The sequence below is a fragment of the Pan troglodytes genome, chromosome 13 (assembly GCF_028858775.2).
Source record: "Pan troglodytes isolate AG18354 chromosome 13, NHGRI_mPanTro3-v2.0_pri, whole genome shotgun sequence".
NCBI lineage: Eukaryota > Metazoa > Chordata > Mammalia > Primates > Hominidae > Pan > Pan troglodytes.
The window spans coordinates 115607158-115625094 of record NC_072411.2 but is presented as its reverse complement, the minus strand read 5'-3'; the positions used below and the strand labels follow the sequence as shown (position 1 = coordinate 115625094).

The following is a 17937-nucleotide window of genomic DNA, read 5'->3' as shown; positions in this document are numbered from 1 at the left end:
TATGCAGGCACCATCTGAAAGTTGACAGCTGCAGCACCACAGCCCCTTTCTAGGACATCCCTGAAAGACAGTGATGAAGGGAAATCTTCCCAGTGGGCAGAACTTAGAGCAGTGCACCTGGTTGTGCACTTTGCATGGAAGGAGAAATGGTCAGATGTGTGATTATATGCTGATTTATGGCTGCAGCCAATGGTTTGGCTGGATGGTCAGGGACTTAAAAGAAGCACGATTGGAAAATTGGTGACAATGAAATTCAGGGAAGAGGTACGTGGATGGACCTCTCTGAGTGGTCAAAAACTGTGAAGACATTTGTATTCCATGTGAGTGCTCACCAACTGATGACCTCAGCTGAGGAGGATTTTAATAATCAAGTGGATAGGATGCCCCGTTCTGTGGACACCACTCAGCCTCTTTCCCCAGCCACCCCTGTCATCACCAATGGGCCCATGAATAAAGTGGCCATGGTGGCAGGGATGGAGGTTACGCATGGGCCCAGGAACATGGACTTCCACTCACCATGGCTGACCTGGTTATGGCTACTGCTGAGTGCCCAATTTGCCAGCAGCAGAGACCAACACTGAGCCCTCAATATGGCACCATTCCTCGGGGTGATCAGCCAGCTACCTGATGGCAGATTGATTATATTGGACCTCTTCCATCATGGAAAGGGCAGAGGTTTGTCCTTACTGGAATAGACACTTACTCTGGATATGGGTTTGCCTATCCTAAATGCAATGCTTCTGCCAAGACACCATCTGTGGACTCACGGAATGCCTTATCCACCATCATGTTGTTCCACACAGCATTGCCTCTGACCAAAGCACTCACTTTATGGCTAAAGAAGTGCAGCATGGGGCTCATGCTCCTGGAATCTACTGGTCTTACCATGTTTCCCCATCATCCTGAAGCAGCTGGATTGATAAAACCGTAGAATTGCCTTTTGAAGTCACAATTACAACACCAACTAGGTGACAATACTTTACTAGGCTGAGGCAAAGTTCTCCAGAAGGTGTGTATGCTCTGAATCAGCATTCAATATATGGTACTGTTTCTCCCATAGCCAGGATTCATGGTTCCAGGAACCAAGGGGTGGAAGTGGAAGTGGCACCACTCACCATCACCCCTAGTGATCCACCAGCAAAATTCTTGCTTCCTGTTCCCACAGCATTGATTCTGCTGGCCTAGAGGTCTTAGTTCCAGAGGGAGGAACGCTGCCATCAGGAGACACAACAATGATTCCATTAAACTGAAAGTTAAGATTGCCACTTGGACACTTTGGGCTCCTCCTACCTTTAAGTCAACAGGCTAAGAAGGGAGTTAAAGTCTTGGCTGGGGTGATTGGCCCAGACTATCAACATGAAATCAGTCTACTACTCCACAATGGAGGTAGCAAAGAGTATGCATGACTACAGGAGATCCATTAGGATGTCTCTTAGTATTGCCATGCCCTGTGATTAAGGTCAATGGGAAATTACAACATCACAGTCTGGGCAGGACTGCATATGGCCCAGACCCTTCAGGAATGAAGGTTTGGGTCACTCCACCAGGAAAAAATCCACAACCTGCTGAGGTACTTGCTGAAGGCAAAGGGATTACAGAATAGATAGAACAAGGTAGTAATCAATACCAGCTACAACCACGTGACCAGCTGCAGAAACGAGGACTGTAATTGTCATGGGTATTCCCTCCTTCTTTTGTTAAAACCATGGTTGTACATGCATACACTGTACTAAGAATATACCTTCGTTTTATTTCCTTTTTCCCTTATCATGTGATATAAGATTTACTGACTTCACATCAACATTTAAGTATTGTTAACTTTATGTAATAGTATTTGAGTTGGGGACTGATGCATTTCTGGTTGTACGAAGGATAGTTGTTTTATGTTAGGCATAATTATGACCTTATTATTGTCTTTATTTGAAGATTATGTATGATCTCAGCAGATATGCATGGGTTCAAGTTGACAAGGCGGGGACTTGTGATGGTTAATACTGTCAACTTGACTGAATCGAAGGATGCAAAGTATTGATCCTGGGTGCGTCTGTGAAGGTGTTGCCAAAGGAGATTAACATTTGAGTCAGTGGGCTGGGAAAGACAGACCCACCCTTAATCTGGGTGGGCACCATCTAATCAGCTCCTAGTGCAGCTAGAATATAAAGCAGGCAGAAAAATGTGAAAAGACCAGACTGGCCTAGCCTCCCAGCCTACATCTTTCTCCATGCTGGATGCTTCCTGCCCTCTAACATCAGACTCCAAGTTCTTCAGTTTTGGGACTCGGACTGGCTCTCTGTGCTCCTTAGTTTGCAGACAGCCTATTGTGGGACCTTGTGATCGTGTGAGTTAATACTTAATAAACTCCCCATATATATCTTATTAGTTCTATCCTTCTAAAGAAAATATATATATATATATATATATATATATATATATATATATATATCCTATTAGTTCTATCCCTCTGGAGAGCTCTGACTAATACAGTGCTCATCAGGATAAAAGCTTTCTGATTTTGCCAAGTTCAAAGAACTCTAAGCTATCATAAGGTATCTCAAGTCCAGTAACAACTCTTCCATTTGTCTTTAATTTCTCCCTCCTTGCACCTTCAACCTTGCCAGTTAGCAAACTAGGGAAAAAGTAAGGGAAAAAGTAAGAGGAAAAAGTAAGAGGGAAAAAGTAAGAGGAAAAGATTTACGAATGGCCACACACCACCACCATTACAACCCCTTCCACACTGCAAATGTCTAGCCCAAAGAAGTCCCCAGCTGAGGGTTAGGTGAAAATTTAACTTCATGTTAAATGTGGAGCATTTGTGTTACATAAAGCTGGACGTATTTAATTACTGATTTGAGATTGTGTTTTGCAACCAGAGTAAACACACACTTGACTAATAATTTCATGAGGCCTGAATGAATTATCACCCTAGGGTAAGTGTTGAATTACCTCCACTGAGCAGCTTTAAGAGTCAGTAGGTCACATAAATAAAGTTGTTACTATGATTACACCTCACTGTTCTAGTTGTTCAAAATACTAGTTTACTGGTACATTGTATTGTATATGGTATTTTTTACTTCCCAACAAAATAACAAGAATCAGACCAACAGCAATTATTGCTATCCTCTAAGACATTAAAACAATGCCTGTAAAATTCTGGTGAAAAATTAATTTAAAACTAGAACTCTAATTCCAGCAAAATATCAACTCAGTGTAAGGTAGAACAAGAATATTTCAGATGTATGAACTTAGATCATTTATCTCCAGTGGCCCTTTTTGAAAATTACTCAAGGAGATACTCTAGGAAAACAGAAAAAGCAATCTATGAAGGAAAATATGAGAATACATAACAGGGGCAGCTGAGTGTAAGCCAATGAAGTAGAAGAGAGCGACTGTTTATAAAAGAGAAATCTTTAAATACAGTCCTATGCACTTCAGGTATTCTCCTTCCTCCTCTACAGTTCTAGTTAAATTTGCAATGTCTGCAATAAATTACATTTACTTAAACATAATCCATTTAAAGGCTGTTTATGGGATTAAATGTTAGTATTAATTTACAGACATAGCATAGAAAATAGAATTAAGACTACAGGACAAATGTAAATGTTATCAATTATGACAACATACATAATAATATAATTCAAATCAAGTCAGTAAAGTGCTCTAAATGCCTCTTTGTTACGGCAGAGTCAATAGATATCATGTGAAGTGAATTATTAAAAAAATAGAAACAGAATTCAGTCATTTGTTATAATAATAACAACAAGAAAATTAAGAGAAATACTAGTAAAAATGACTACTCAGTGAAGGTGAGAAGGATTCACTTTATTTTATACTTTAGCCCTTTAATATGACCTATGTTTTCTATCATGCTGTAGGTATTACATTAAATATCAGAATGCAACACCATAAAATAATATACTATGCATAAATATGCAATGTACTTTTCCTATATTTTAGTAGCTTTTTGTCCCATAAAAAGTCAACCTTGCATTATTAATCTAAACTCTTATAATCCGTAAGCACTGAGTGAATGAATCAACAAATCACTTCTAAGTATGACTTACTACCTGAAAGACAATACTTATACCGTTAGAAGATGAAAATGTTTCTGATGACAATCACCTCCATCATTCCAAAAATCCTTAAATCTGATGTGAGTCTACCTCACATACCATAATCTATAATTATGATAGAAAAACAACAAAACACTAATCTGAAAAAGCACACGATTATAATAAAAAGCTTATTATAACAAAAAAGTGATTAGTTTTTATTTTATTGTATAAATATTTTATACATTGGATTCTGGTACTGTATAAATATTTTATATTTATACAAATTTATAAATTTTGTATTTTATATTTATACAAATTTATAAAAATTCATTGTATAAATATTTTGTACAATACCAGAATCCAATGCATGTTTTAGAGAGAAAAAAATATTATTGGCATTAACTAAGTAAATGCTATTATTTGAATTCATACAAATCTATTCTTCTTCTAGAATTACTAAGAAGCTATTATAATTGTAAATATTTTTATTTTAAAATAAGTGCCAGATATTTTAGAACTCTAAGGTAACAACTGCCTTACAAGAAAATCCATTACCTGAGTTAGACTTTTATGTAATTTTCATAACAATAAACTAAACTCTTCACAGGTTTTATGTAATTTTCTTCATTTTTGATCTCTTTGACCAACCATTTTTAATACCATTTTCTTTAATCACTGGCAAAGATTTAAACTACCAGTCTGATTACAAAGTGAAGGTACTCAAGATATAAAGAGATTGTTAAACGGAGCATAATGCTATTTCATTCTACCTTTAAAGAGACTAAGTAAAGTCTGACGTTACATTTTGAGAAAAGATATAACAAGATATGACCTGGGAGTGATTTCTTTTAGACAGAGGTAATTTCAAGCAGAAAAGTTAGCAGGTGAGCAGACATGATCATGATTATGTTGGGATAGGTGGCAGAGTGATCCATTGAGCTGTCTCTGCTACTAATAAGCCTGTGTCCCTGAATTAACTACTTACCAGTAACATTTGGATACCTCCACTGTCCATGTATAAACCAAGCAGCCCGGAATATATAACCTCTAAATTCCTTTTCCGGTAAAATAATGATACCATATGAGTGAATGGATCTAAAGATCTGAGAGTTAAGTATGACTTAATGCAAACAAAAACAAATATCATACCTTTGTATTGCCTTTCATCTTTGTTTTACATTTGTTTTGTTCCCTGGCTTCACGAAGACCTTTCTGAGTAGGACCTTCTGGTGCATTTTCTTTTTCACGACTATGATCAACTACAAGATAATATAATTTATTCTTAATATTTGCACTGTTTATCGGTATAAAATGATTGCAACCAAAAATATGAAAACCAAAACCTCAATGATGCATGTATTTTTTAAAAATTCATTAAATTATTGATACCCAAACCATACCAAATGCTTTATGTGTGGTCTCAAAATTCAGTTCCCAAAAATGCAGAGAGGCATTACTACAAGGTTAATTAAATACATGGTGAGCCAGTTACAGAGCACAGTTATGATACATCCAAATTCCTGTTATCACAAGGCTTTGTGTGTTTATAAACAGAGTTAAAGATGGTGGAGGAGAGAATGACAAGAAATGACAAAACTTCCCACATGAAACTAGATAATAAATATTTTTATTATAAAAAGAATATTGTATTAATAAAATATTATTGTCTATGCTTCACTATGTTAAGGGCAAAAAGGAAAAACACAGGATAATATTCAAAATAGTTGTAACATTGGTCTCCTGCTTCTCATGGACATAATGAGCAGTCTTAATGGAATCATTTGAGAGTGGGGAATTGACAGAAAAAGTCTCTCACATTTTTCTACATATAATACATACACATATATAAGTACACATATTTCCACTTGTATTTCTAAACAGTAAGTTGATTGCAAAAAACTAAGGTTATAATCACTAACACAAATAAACAACTAAATGTTACAAATTATAACACCAGATTTATAATAGAGAAAAGATGATGAACAAAGAAATGTCTGGATGATTTCAATGACAAGGCTCTCTTAAGAAATCCTGAGATTATAAAGGCAGGGAAGAAAATGGCTGGCATTTATTTTATTTTATTTTCTGACTAATTTTTTCTATTCAATACCAGTTCTAGACAAAGGAGAAAATCCTCAAAATAACTCCCACAATAACGTTAAAAAATGTTCCATAACCCCATGTTACATGAAAGTACTTGAGAGACCTGGGTGTCCAAACTGCCTGTCCTCCCCGAAGGTGCTAAGCTAGAGTCCCACAGCATCTAGGATACTGAAGTCTAGAGGAAAGGCAACAATTACAGCTTGTTGAGATTAAGGGAAAATATTTACTTCTGCTTCTCTTTTATTATATTTTCCCCTTCAAATTCCAGGGGTGTCAACCTGATAATAATTTAAAACAATAACTAACATTCATGCCTCATGGATCTTTTACATATAATGTCCGCTATTCTAAACAACTTATAGGTACAATTTTATGCAATTATGTAAATAATCTTGTGAAGGTCACACTACCTTTTGTTCCCATTGTATATGAGAAGGGGAATGCATATAGCAATATCAGAGGAAAGAAAAGAGAAATCAGTATGGAGAGAAACTCAAGAATCCAACAGATAATTCCAGGAATATAAGCAGATCTCATGTAGCATGCAAGACATTGCTAAAGGCCACTTCATCAAAGAAATAAAATTAAAAAGCAAGTAAACAAATATGGTACGAATTACAAAAGTGGAACATCCAAAAGGGCATGGTTTATGTGTATACATTGTTGCTCTACAAACAAAATGAAAAATACACACTTTAATAAAATTTTAGGACAGTATTCAACATTTAAAACCAAAATTTAGGAATAAACATTGCAGAATGTACAGGGTACTGGCAGAAAAAAAAATGTTTTTCAAGTATTTGTCAATGTAGCGAGAATAAATATGATTTCCACTCTCCAGCAAACAAGCATCACTTTTACCTACACAAAAATTTACAGAACAAATGAAAGGCACAGACAATAAAGTCTGTATCACATTCAGTGTTAAATGCATGTAATTCTCAGATTCCATATAGCACTTCTCAATGTTGAGTAATATCCCAGCAAAGTCTTTGTCTCTATCATAGCTTCTCATGGCTGTCATCTAATGCTTATTAATGACAAAGGCTATGGTACCAACAGGTACTGTGTAGTTTTCCAAATTTTACTTAGGTAAAGTCAACATTTTAAGGCATGCATACTTTCTTGAGATAAAACAAACAGCAAATAAACAAACACACTTTCATTTATAGAAATTCTATTTATTGTACCTTCCAGTGCTAAATTTTACCCACTCAATTGTTCCTTCATGTGTGTACACATTCAATCAATGTTAACATGTTCAGGCTCTTGGATAAATATCAGAAAGACATAAATACCATAATTTAACAAATATTTATTGAGCACTTACTTTGTGCCACTCCCTAACTTCATGCCACTCCCTAACTTCCTTATAGACCAAACAAAACTGAAAAGAGAATTTTTTAACTGAAAAAGGTTTTGAAGAAATTGTCTATAATTTACCCCAGAGAAACAGAAAATGTCTAAGAGATTAGGACACATGTAAACTAAAATGAGGAGATTGGTTAGATCTATGTAATTAGAATTCAGAAAAAGAAATAGAGTTAAATAAGAAGATGTTATATTTGAAAAAAGTATTAATTAGACCATACAGTCTAATAATTACATGAATTTGGCATCTCATAATGCAATTCTGAGCAGCAGCAAAACACGAACTTAAAAAGCAGCAATTAATTAAACTATAAGAAATAATGAGTACTTGCTCTACTATTAATTTTCAAGTACTAACTTAAGAGCTACTTTGCTTTACTATATATGACATTTATTTCCTCTTTAAAGCTCTGAAGTCAGCTTTCACAATTTTTCACTTCACCAAGCATTTACAATTTCTAGAAGGTCATCCGGAATTAATAATTTCCTATACATTATAAGATATACTAAAATGCAATTATATGTATCATTATGATCTGGTTTAAAAATAGGCATTACTGCACTGAAATTGGAACCTTAGCAAACAAAAACAACTAATAAAAGGATGACAATCAAAACCAGTAGATTTCATAAGCTTTTTGAAATTAATTTGAAAAAAAAAATTTATCTCATAATATGTAATACTAAAAAGTGCTTTCTGTATAGCGTCATGTAAATATTCGATATATATGACCCTTGATAAAAATAAAAACATAATCTGTAATTTTCAGTTTAAATATCTACTCAATAATAATTATTTCATAGTTTCTCCCAGAAATTTTTCTACTTTTGACCTACCATACAGAATAAATGTAAAATTGAAAACTCTTTTCAGATCAGATTAGGTAATAAAGCATTAATATTATCTTTGTATGGCAGCAATTATGGGGTGATTCTTTAAAATATATTTTATCATTGTCTGAATTTTCTATAATAAACGTCACTTTGGTAGTCAAAAAAGTATGTTTAAAATACTTTGCTAACTTTGCTCCAAATCATTCCAATTTGCGTCTTATTCCCTAAATTTAGATTAAATAACAATTAATGTGTCTTGTTCCCAAAGTTTAGAGTAAATGACAATCAATTTGTTGTTTTCTAACTTCAAAGTAAATAATGTTTAATTTGAAGAATCTCTATTGACATGCCAACTTCTGCCGAAAATAAATGGATAGATGGATGGGTGGATGAATGGATAAATGAGAGAGAGAGGGAAGTATTTTTAAAACTAAACTTAAATGAGCAAGTAAAGAGGGAGGAAGTAACATGAAAATATGAAGAATGACAGGAATTATGAGGAACAACCAGTTAACCAATAAATCGTCTTTTTTTTTTTTTTTTTTTTTTTTTGAGACAGGGTCTTGCTGTGTTGCCAGGCTGGAATGCAGCGGTGCGATCTCGGCTCACTGCAACCTCCTGGTTCAAGTGATTCTCTTGTTTCAGCCTCCCAAGTAGCTGGGATTACAGGCACGCACCATCATGCCTAGCTAATTTTTGCATTTTTAGTAGACCGGGTTTTACCATGTTGGCCAGGATGGTCTTGATCTCCTGACCTCGTGATCCGCCTGCCTCGGCTTCCCAAAGAGCTGGGATTACAGGCGTAAGCCACCACGCACAGCCTCTTTTCAAATTACAGTCCCTAAGTAGGATACCAAGTTTTAGCAACTGGAGTCAGGACAGAGTCTAAGGGACCACAGACAAATGCTGAGATCAGAAGCTTACGGAAAAGTGCTTCAAGTTCTGTATCTAAAACTAGAGTGTATGTTTACAAAGAGCATAAAATTATTCAGTACAGGATTTAAATAACTACTTTTGATTAGATAGTTGGGATACATAACTAAAAGAAACTATTTCCCCATGTTGGGTCAGAATTTCTTTTGACTAAAAGCCATTTCAAAATATCACAGATCAAAATACAAGTTTAATCTCCAAAGTACATTGTAAATATCACTCAAGAAAAACATGCAATATGTTCTTGTATGAATTAGACTAAACACCAGGAGATAATTTCATAAGGGAGTTATCTGTCAGGCATCAGTTTATTTTAATTGATATGTCAAGGATAAATATATAAAATTTAAACCATTAGAGTAGAATGAATCATTAGAGATTAATTGGTGCAAACATCAACCCAATTCACAAAGTCCCTCAACCTTTAAGCTTTCTTACATATATTCTTTTTCAGACTATTTAGTCATTTTTGGAGTTACAGTTCATGAAATTATGATAATTTCAAACCATCATTTAATATTTATATCTGATTACATTCTTCTTATCTTAATATGAAAACAATTTTTGATGTTGACAGAAATGTACACTCTTTGTAAAATATGCAATAAAGAAAAAGGGTAGGGAGTAGTCACTTAACACAGAGAAAATTATGTTAAAATCCTGGTATATACCTTCTGATATTTTTTCTTTGCATATATTCAACAGGCATACATTTGTACCATATAAATGTTTTTACTTCTTAACATTATAACATAAGTATTTCTTACGCATGAGTTTTAGACTTTTTATTATTGTAGGATCCACTATAAACATTCACTGGTGGTTAAAAAGTGAGATTGCTCGTATTGTTGTGTTACTTTTATGACTGCAATAAACATCCTTGTGCATAGTCCCTTAGGAATCACTGTGCATAACTGATACTACTTTAACATAAAATATTAGAAAAGTAGGAAGGAGGAAGGGATGAATACGCAAAGCACAAAAGGTTTTTAGGGCAGTGATACTACTCTGTATGACACTATAATGTTGGATACACGTCATAAATGTGTTGAATTCCACAGAACGTACAACATCAAAAGTGAACCCTAATGTAAACTATGGACTTCGGTGATATTAATGTCATGGACACTCATCAGTTTTTACAACTGTATCAATCTGGTAGGGGATGCTGATAATAGGGGAAGCTATGTCTGGGGGCAGGTGGTATATGGGTGGGGGCAGGTGGTATATGGAAAATCACTGTACCTTCCACTCAATTTTGCTATAAACCTAAAACTGCTCTAAAAAATAAAGTTTATCCTTTTTAAAAAATGAATTCAGCTCACAAGACAGAGGCAGCGACCAGGTCCTAAGGACATCATCCTTCTGGATCTAGTCATGTCTGAGAATACTGTCTGTGCCTTCTAGCTATTTGAGCCAAAAAAAAAAAATCCTCTTTGCCTAAAAATAAACACAGATATACTTAAATTTATGCATTTTATTGTAGGTAAATTATGCACTGTAATTTTACCGATAGGTGTGTTTTGACAAATATAAACAGGCATGTAACTACCACCAAAATTAAGATATAAAACATTTCCACCACACCTCAATTTATTTTCCTTTTATTTTACATACCTTATAAACATTACCTTATGACACCATAATTTTATTTTAATCAGTCACTTTTCTTCTGAGGAAATTAGAAAAGGAAAACATATTTCTCATTTTAACCAGAATTTAACATTTTTAATTCTCTGTATTCAATTGTGGTAGATCTTAATTTCCTTCTGGCAAATATACTTTTTTGACCAAAGAAACTTCTTTAGTATTTCCTGCTGTACAGATAGGCTTGCAAAAAATCTCCGAGCTTGCCTGTATCTTAAAATGTCTACATTTTATCTAAATTTTAAAGGATATTTTATTGGATACACAATTCTGAATTAAAATGGTTTCCACACTTTAAAAATACCATTTTATTGTTTCTAGCCTCCAGTATTTCCTATGAGAAATCAGCCTGTATTTGTATTATTGCTTTCAAGATTTTCTCGTGCAGTATGGCCATTATCACGATATTGATTCTTCCTATCCATGAGCGTGGAATGTTCTTCCATTTGTTTGTGTCCTCTTTTACTTCATTGAGCAGTGGTTTGTAGTACTCCTTGAAGACGTCCTTCACATCCCTTGTAAGTTGGATTCTTAGGTATTTTATTCTCTTTGAAGCAACTGTGCACGGGATTTGACTCATGATTTGGCTCTCTGTTTGTGTTATTGGTGTATAAGAATACTTGTGATTTTTGCACATTGATTTTGTATCCTGAGACTTTGCTGAAGTTGCTTATCAGCTTAAGGAGATTTTGGGCTGAGATGATGGGGTTTTCTAAATATACAATCATGTCATCTGCAAACAGGGACAATTTGACTTCTTCTTTTCCTAACTGAATACCCTATATTTCTTTTTCCGCCTAGTTGCCCTGGCCAGAACTTCCAACACTATCTTGAATAGGAGTGGTGAGAGAGGGCATCCCTGTCTTGTGCCAGTTTTCAAAGGGAATGCTTCCAGTTTTTGCCCATTCAGTATGATATTGGCTGTGGGTTTGTCATAAATAGCTCTTATTATTTTGAGATAAGTCCCATCAATAACGAACTTTTGAGAGTTTTTAGCATGAAGTGTATAGATTCAATGCCATCCCCATCAAGCTACCAATGACATTCTTCACAGAACTGGAAAACACTACTTTAAAGTTCTTATGGAACCAAACAAGAGCCCGCATTGCCAAGACAATCCTAAGCAAAAAGAACAAAGCTGGAGGCATCATGCTACCTGACTTCAAACTATACTACAAGGCTACAGTAACCAAAACAGCATGGTACTGGTATCAAAACAGAGATATAGACCAATGGAACAGAACAGAGCCCTCAGCAATAATGCCACACATCTACAACTATCTGATCTTTGACAAACCTGACAAAAACAAGCAATGGGGAAAGGATTCCCTATTTAATAAGTGGTGCTGGGAAAACTGGCTAGCCATATGTAGAAAGCTGAAACTGGATCCCTTCCTCACACCTTATACAAAAATTAATTCAAGATGGATTAAAGACTTAAATGTTAGACCTAAAACCATAAAAACCCTAGAAGAAAACCTAGGCAATACCATTCAGGACATAGGCATGGGCAAGGACTTCATGTCTAAAACACCAAAAGCAATGGCAACAAAAGCCAAAATTGACAAATGGGATCTAATTAAACTGAAGAGCTTCTGCACAGCAAAAGAAACTACCATTCGAGTGAACAGGCAACCCACAGAATGGGAGAAAATTTTTGCAATCTACTCATCTGAAAAAGGGCTAATATCCAGAATCTACAAAGAACTCAAACCAATTTACAAGAAAAAAACAAACAACCCCATCAACAAGTGGGCAAAGGATATGAACAGACGCTTCTCAAAAGAAGACATTTATGCAGCCAACAGACACATGAAAAAATGCTCATCACACTGGCCATCAGAGAAATGCAAATCAAAACCACAATGAGATACCATCTCACACCAGTTACAATGGCGATCATTAAAGTCAGGAAACAACAGGTGCTGGAGAGGATGTGGAGAAATAGGAACACTTTTACACTGCTGGTGGGACTGTAAACTAGTTCAGCCATTATGAAAGACAGTGTGGCAATTCCTCAAAGATCTTGAACTAGAAATACCATTTGACCCAGCCATCCCATTACTGGGTATATACCCAAAGGATTATAAATCATGCTGCTGTAAAGACACATGCACACGTATGTTTATTGCGGCACTATTCACAATAGCAAAGACTTGGAACCAACCCAAATGTCCATCAATGATAGACTGGATTAAGAAAATGTGGGACATATACACCATGGAATACTATGCAACCATAAAAAATGATGAGTTCATGTCCTTTGTAGGGACATGGATGAAGCTGGGAACCATCATTCTCAGCAAACTATCTCAAGGACAGAAAACCAAACACTGCACGTTCTCACTCACAGGTGGGAATTGAACAATGAGAACACTTGGACACAGGAAGGGGAACATCACACACCGGGGCCTGTCGTGGGGTAGGGGGAATGGGGAGGGATACCATTAGGAGATATATCTAATGTAAATGATGAGTTAATGGGTGCAGCACACCAATATGGCACATGTATACATATGTAACAAACCTGTATGTTGTGCACATGTATCCTAGAACTTAAAGTATAATTTAAAAAAAAAAAGATTCTATTGCATGTAAAAACCACATTTTGCTTATCCATTCATCTATCAATGGACACTTGGTGATATGGTTTGGGCTGTGTCCCCACCCAAATCTCATCTTGAATTGTAGCTCCCATAATCCCCATGTGTCAAGGGAGGGACCAGGTGGGAGGTATTTGAATCATGGAGGTGGGTTTTCCCATGCTGTTCTCATGATAGTGAATAAATCTCACAAGATCTGATGGTTTTATAAAGGGCAGTTCCTCTGCAAACTCTCTCTTGTCTGCTGCCATCTAAGAGGTGCCTTTGCTCCTCCTTTGCCTTCCACCATGATTGTGAGGCCTCCCCAGCCATGTGGAACTGTGAGTCCATTATATCTCTTTTTCTTTTTCTTTATAAATTAAAAAAAAAAGATTTTCTCACTTCAATTTTCAACAATTTCAACACATTGTGTTCAGGAGTGGTTCTCTTTATGTGTATGATTAGTTCTTTTCTTAGGTGTTTAAGTTTATACTTTACATGAATTTAGGGAAATTTGGGGCCATCATTTGTTTAAGTATTTTTATGCTCCATTTTCATTCTCTTCTTTGGGACTTTAATTTTATATATGTTAAATAGGCAAGTTTTCCTTTAATCTTTTATCTTTCTTCTTTAGACTAGATGCCTTTATGGATCTCTCTTGAAATTTACTGACACTTCTGTCATCTCTAATTTGTTATGAAGTACATTAAATAAAATTTTTGATTGGGCGCGGTGGCTCATGCCTGTAATCTCAGCATGTTGGGAGGCTGAGGCAGGCAGATCACTTCAAGTCAGGAGTTCGAGACCAGCCTGGCCAACACGGTGAAGCCCCAGCTCTACTAAAAATACAGAAATTAGCCAGTCATGGTGGCACATGCCTGTAGTCCCAGCTACTGGAGAGGCTGAGGCACCAGAATCACTTGAACCTGGGAGGTGGAGGCTGCAGTGAGCTGAGATCATGCCACTGCACTCCAGCCTGGGTGACAGAGCAAGACTCTGTCTCAAAAAAAAAAAAAATTCATTTTAGTTATTCTACTTTTCAGCTGTAGAACTTCAATTTGCTTTGGAATGTATGTTTGTTCTCATTTCTCTGCTGAAATTCCCCATCTGTTCACTTATTAGTATTTTCCATTAAGTCCTTGAACATAATCAAAGTATCTGCTTTAGCACTTTCTATCTGCTAAATGCAACAGTTTAGCTACTTAAGGGTAGGTTTCCATTTATTGCTTGTTGTCTTGATTATGGGTCACATTTTCCTGTTCCTATTCATATCTAGAAATGTTTAATTATGTACTAGGCAATGTGGGTAAAAGATTGTAAAGACTCTGGATGACTGTCTTCCTCAAAAGGATGTCATTTTTTGTTCTAGAAGGCAGTTCCATTTTTGGCTGATGACCCTAAAATCCTAGGCTTAATTTTATGCTTCGTTAGGGTGGATCCATGGAATGTTTCTCAAGGCCCTATAACTTGGCAAGACTCAAACTCCAAATTCTGTGTCCTCTCTAAGAATGCTGTGTAAGCTTTGTTCCTGGTTTTATAAGGCGGATATGGGATGCTGAATGTTACTGTGTTGTTAGCAAGGTGTGAAAGAGGTCTTTCCACCCAGGCATGGCCAGATTTGCAATGTTTCGCATCACTACTTAACTTCCACAATCTCTGGCCTCCTCTTGATCCTATATAATTGTATCTCTCTTGTAAGTGTCAGGTAGTGTTGTTATGTATAGTATTGCAGCCTCAGCTAAGGACTCATAGTAAACTCCCTCACAAACTGAGCCACTCCTCATTGCAGCTCTCTTCTCTGGTGTCCTTCCCTACAGATTCCAGTGGCTTCAAAAGCTGTGAACTAGGGTCTCTGACATTTCCAATTATCAGGATTGTCATGCTCTTATTGGCTTCCATCTCCACAAAGTTTAGTTTGGAACTTTCCACGGACCCAAAGCCACGGTGATGGCAGAGCTCACCTTATAAATTTTCCTTCTGTCAATTGCCTTCTGTTACTTGAGCTGTCTGTTTTCTACTGCCTAAAAGTAGTTGTCTGATCTTACAGCTTAGCTTTAGAGTTATTTACACAGAGAAGGCTAGTCTGGTACCAGGTATAATGACCAGAAGCAGAAGTCCTTCCATTATAGTTGACTTATTTTTCTCTATAATTAATCCATACAGTATGATATCTATATTTCTTCTTAATCTTTTTATTAAAATTTTAATTTGTGAAATAGCCACCACTTATTCACTTTTAAATAACTCTAGAATATTAATCACTGATAAGGTTGAGAAATCACCAAACTATATTAAATTAGAGCTTCATCACATTTTACATTTACCTTTAATTTGAGGAGCATGGTAACTATGTCCTCTTTGCAGTTTCTTCAATGTTTCCTGAAGTCCAGAAATCTAAAAAATAAAATTCAAAGAAATGAAATTATACACTAAATGACTTTTAAAAAGGTTACATAAAACACAATATTTAAATATCCATTGTAAAATATAAAAAATATTAATCTCTTTTAAATTTATACCTTTTTTAATAAAACACAAATTTTAACAAAAGAAAAACAGAATTTTAAGTTAAAATATAATTCCACCAGCTAATTATTAATTATTTATTATAGGTAAGCATCTGAAACATTTATTTCACGGCATAGTTTCCTGAATTAAGAATACTCATTGTACACTTTAATAATTATTCAATTCTTTATTTTGAGAGAGGTTTTTCCTCTGCTCAAATTGTTTCACAATAACTATCATCTTTATATTTATAAAATACAAGGTAATTATCACTTGGAATGTAAAATATGAAGAGGTTGTTTTTATTCCCCCAACTCTTAGCTCATTTTCCACCCACATATAGTCTCTATTTTATTAAACATGTCTTATAACTAAGAACATTTGTTAGCTTTGGTGTCATGATTTACCTGTATTCCTGAAAAATACTTACATTTAAAATTTGACCTTGAAAAGCTATTTCATCTTGCATTGTATATGATTATACCAACACAAAATACCATCTGTTCAATTACATACAGATACACACTTTTTTCTACTATCACTGAATAGTAATATTTCTTTATTAATAGAAAATAACATAATTTATTAATTATAACCTATAGATGAGTGCTCATGAAATGCCTAGGTTAAAAAAAAGTAAAAGATTACTATCTATTCCTAGAAGCCGAAAGAATTATAAATTTCAAAAATAAACTTTTTATTTAGAGTAGCATAAGATTAATAGGAGAGTTGCTAATGTAGTACTGAGAATTCCTGTTTTATCCCATACCCTTTTTCCCCCATTAACATCATACATTGTAATGATACATTTTTCACAAATAATGAACCAATATTGATAAATAATTATGAACTACAGGCCATATTTTTAGTTTTATTAATTTTTCCATAATATCCTTTTTATATTTCAAAATTGCATCCAGAATATCACCTTACAACTACTTTTTAGGTCTCCTAAGCCTCCTCTGGACTGAGACAGTTTCTCAGACTGATAAAGTTTGGATATTTGTCCTCTCCAAATCTCTTGACGAAAAGTGATCCCCAGTGTTGGAGGTGGGGCCTAGGGGGAAGTGTTTGGGTCATGGGGGCAGATCTCTCTGCAGATGCTGGTGCTATACTTCTTCTACAGCCTGCAGAACCATGCGCCAAATAAACCTCTTTTCCTTATAAATTACCCAGTCTCGGGTATTCCTTTATAGCAACACAAGATGGACTAATACACAGATTTTCCTTGATTTTAATGTCCTTGACAATTTTGGGGAGCATTAGTCTGATAGTATTTTACAGAATAGCCCTAGATTTGAGGTTGTCTGATATTTTTCCCATGGTTAGACTAAAGTTATGGATTTGCAAGAAGATCACAGGGGAGTGCCATTATTAGCATATTACATCATAGGTTCATGCTACCAACAGTACTTAAAACTGATGATGTTCACCTTGATCCTTTGATTACATCATGAGAAGGTTGCCAGGTTTCCCCACTGTAAAGTTACTTTCTTCTCTATTTCCATTGCATTTCTGGATGCAAGTCATTACTTACGAAGTGCAGCCAACACTCAACAGCTGAGTTGTTAAGCTCCACCTACTTGAGGGAAGGATTATCAACATATATTACTCGAGATTCTTCTGTATGGGAGATTTGTCTACTCTCTCACATGTCCTTACTAATCATTTATATTTATACCATTAAGGAATCAAAGATATTTATTTTATATTTGGGGTTATAATCAAACACTACATTATTTTGTTGCTCAAATTGTTTCAGAAGGTTTGATCACTGGAAGCTCTTTCAGGTTGGATTCCTATAATGAGGAACCTGACTTTATTGTTTGATGTTTGAGTGTCAACAGCCTTTAAGTTTTACCTCCTCCCTCTTCCCTTGTGCCCAACATCTGGGCAACTGGACAAGA

At 35.3% G+C, this 17937-nt stretch overlaps 1 protein-coding gene across 8 annotated transcripts in view; it reads right to left on the bottom strand.

The window, feature by feature from the left end:
- Positions 1-17937, bottom strand: part of SPAG16 (sperm associated antigen 16) — a 1140172-nt gene that overhangs the window by 1040707 nt on the left and 81528 nt on the right. For all 8 annotated transcript variants that reach the window (XM_001148592.5, XM_054679316.2, XM_016950433.4 and 5 more), the window contains 2 exons: positions 15847-15916; positions 5202-5311 (listed from right to left, as the gene is read on the bottom strand). In XM_001148592.5, coding sequence (XP_001148592.1) covers positions 5202-5311; positions 15847-15916 — 180 coding nt within the window. The remainder of the gene's footprint in view (positions 1-5201; positions 5312-15846; positions 15917-17937) is intronic.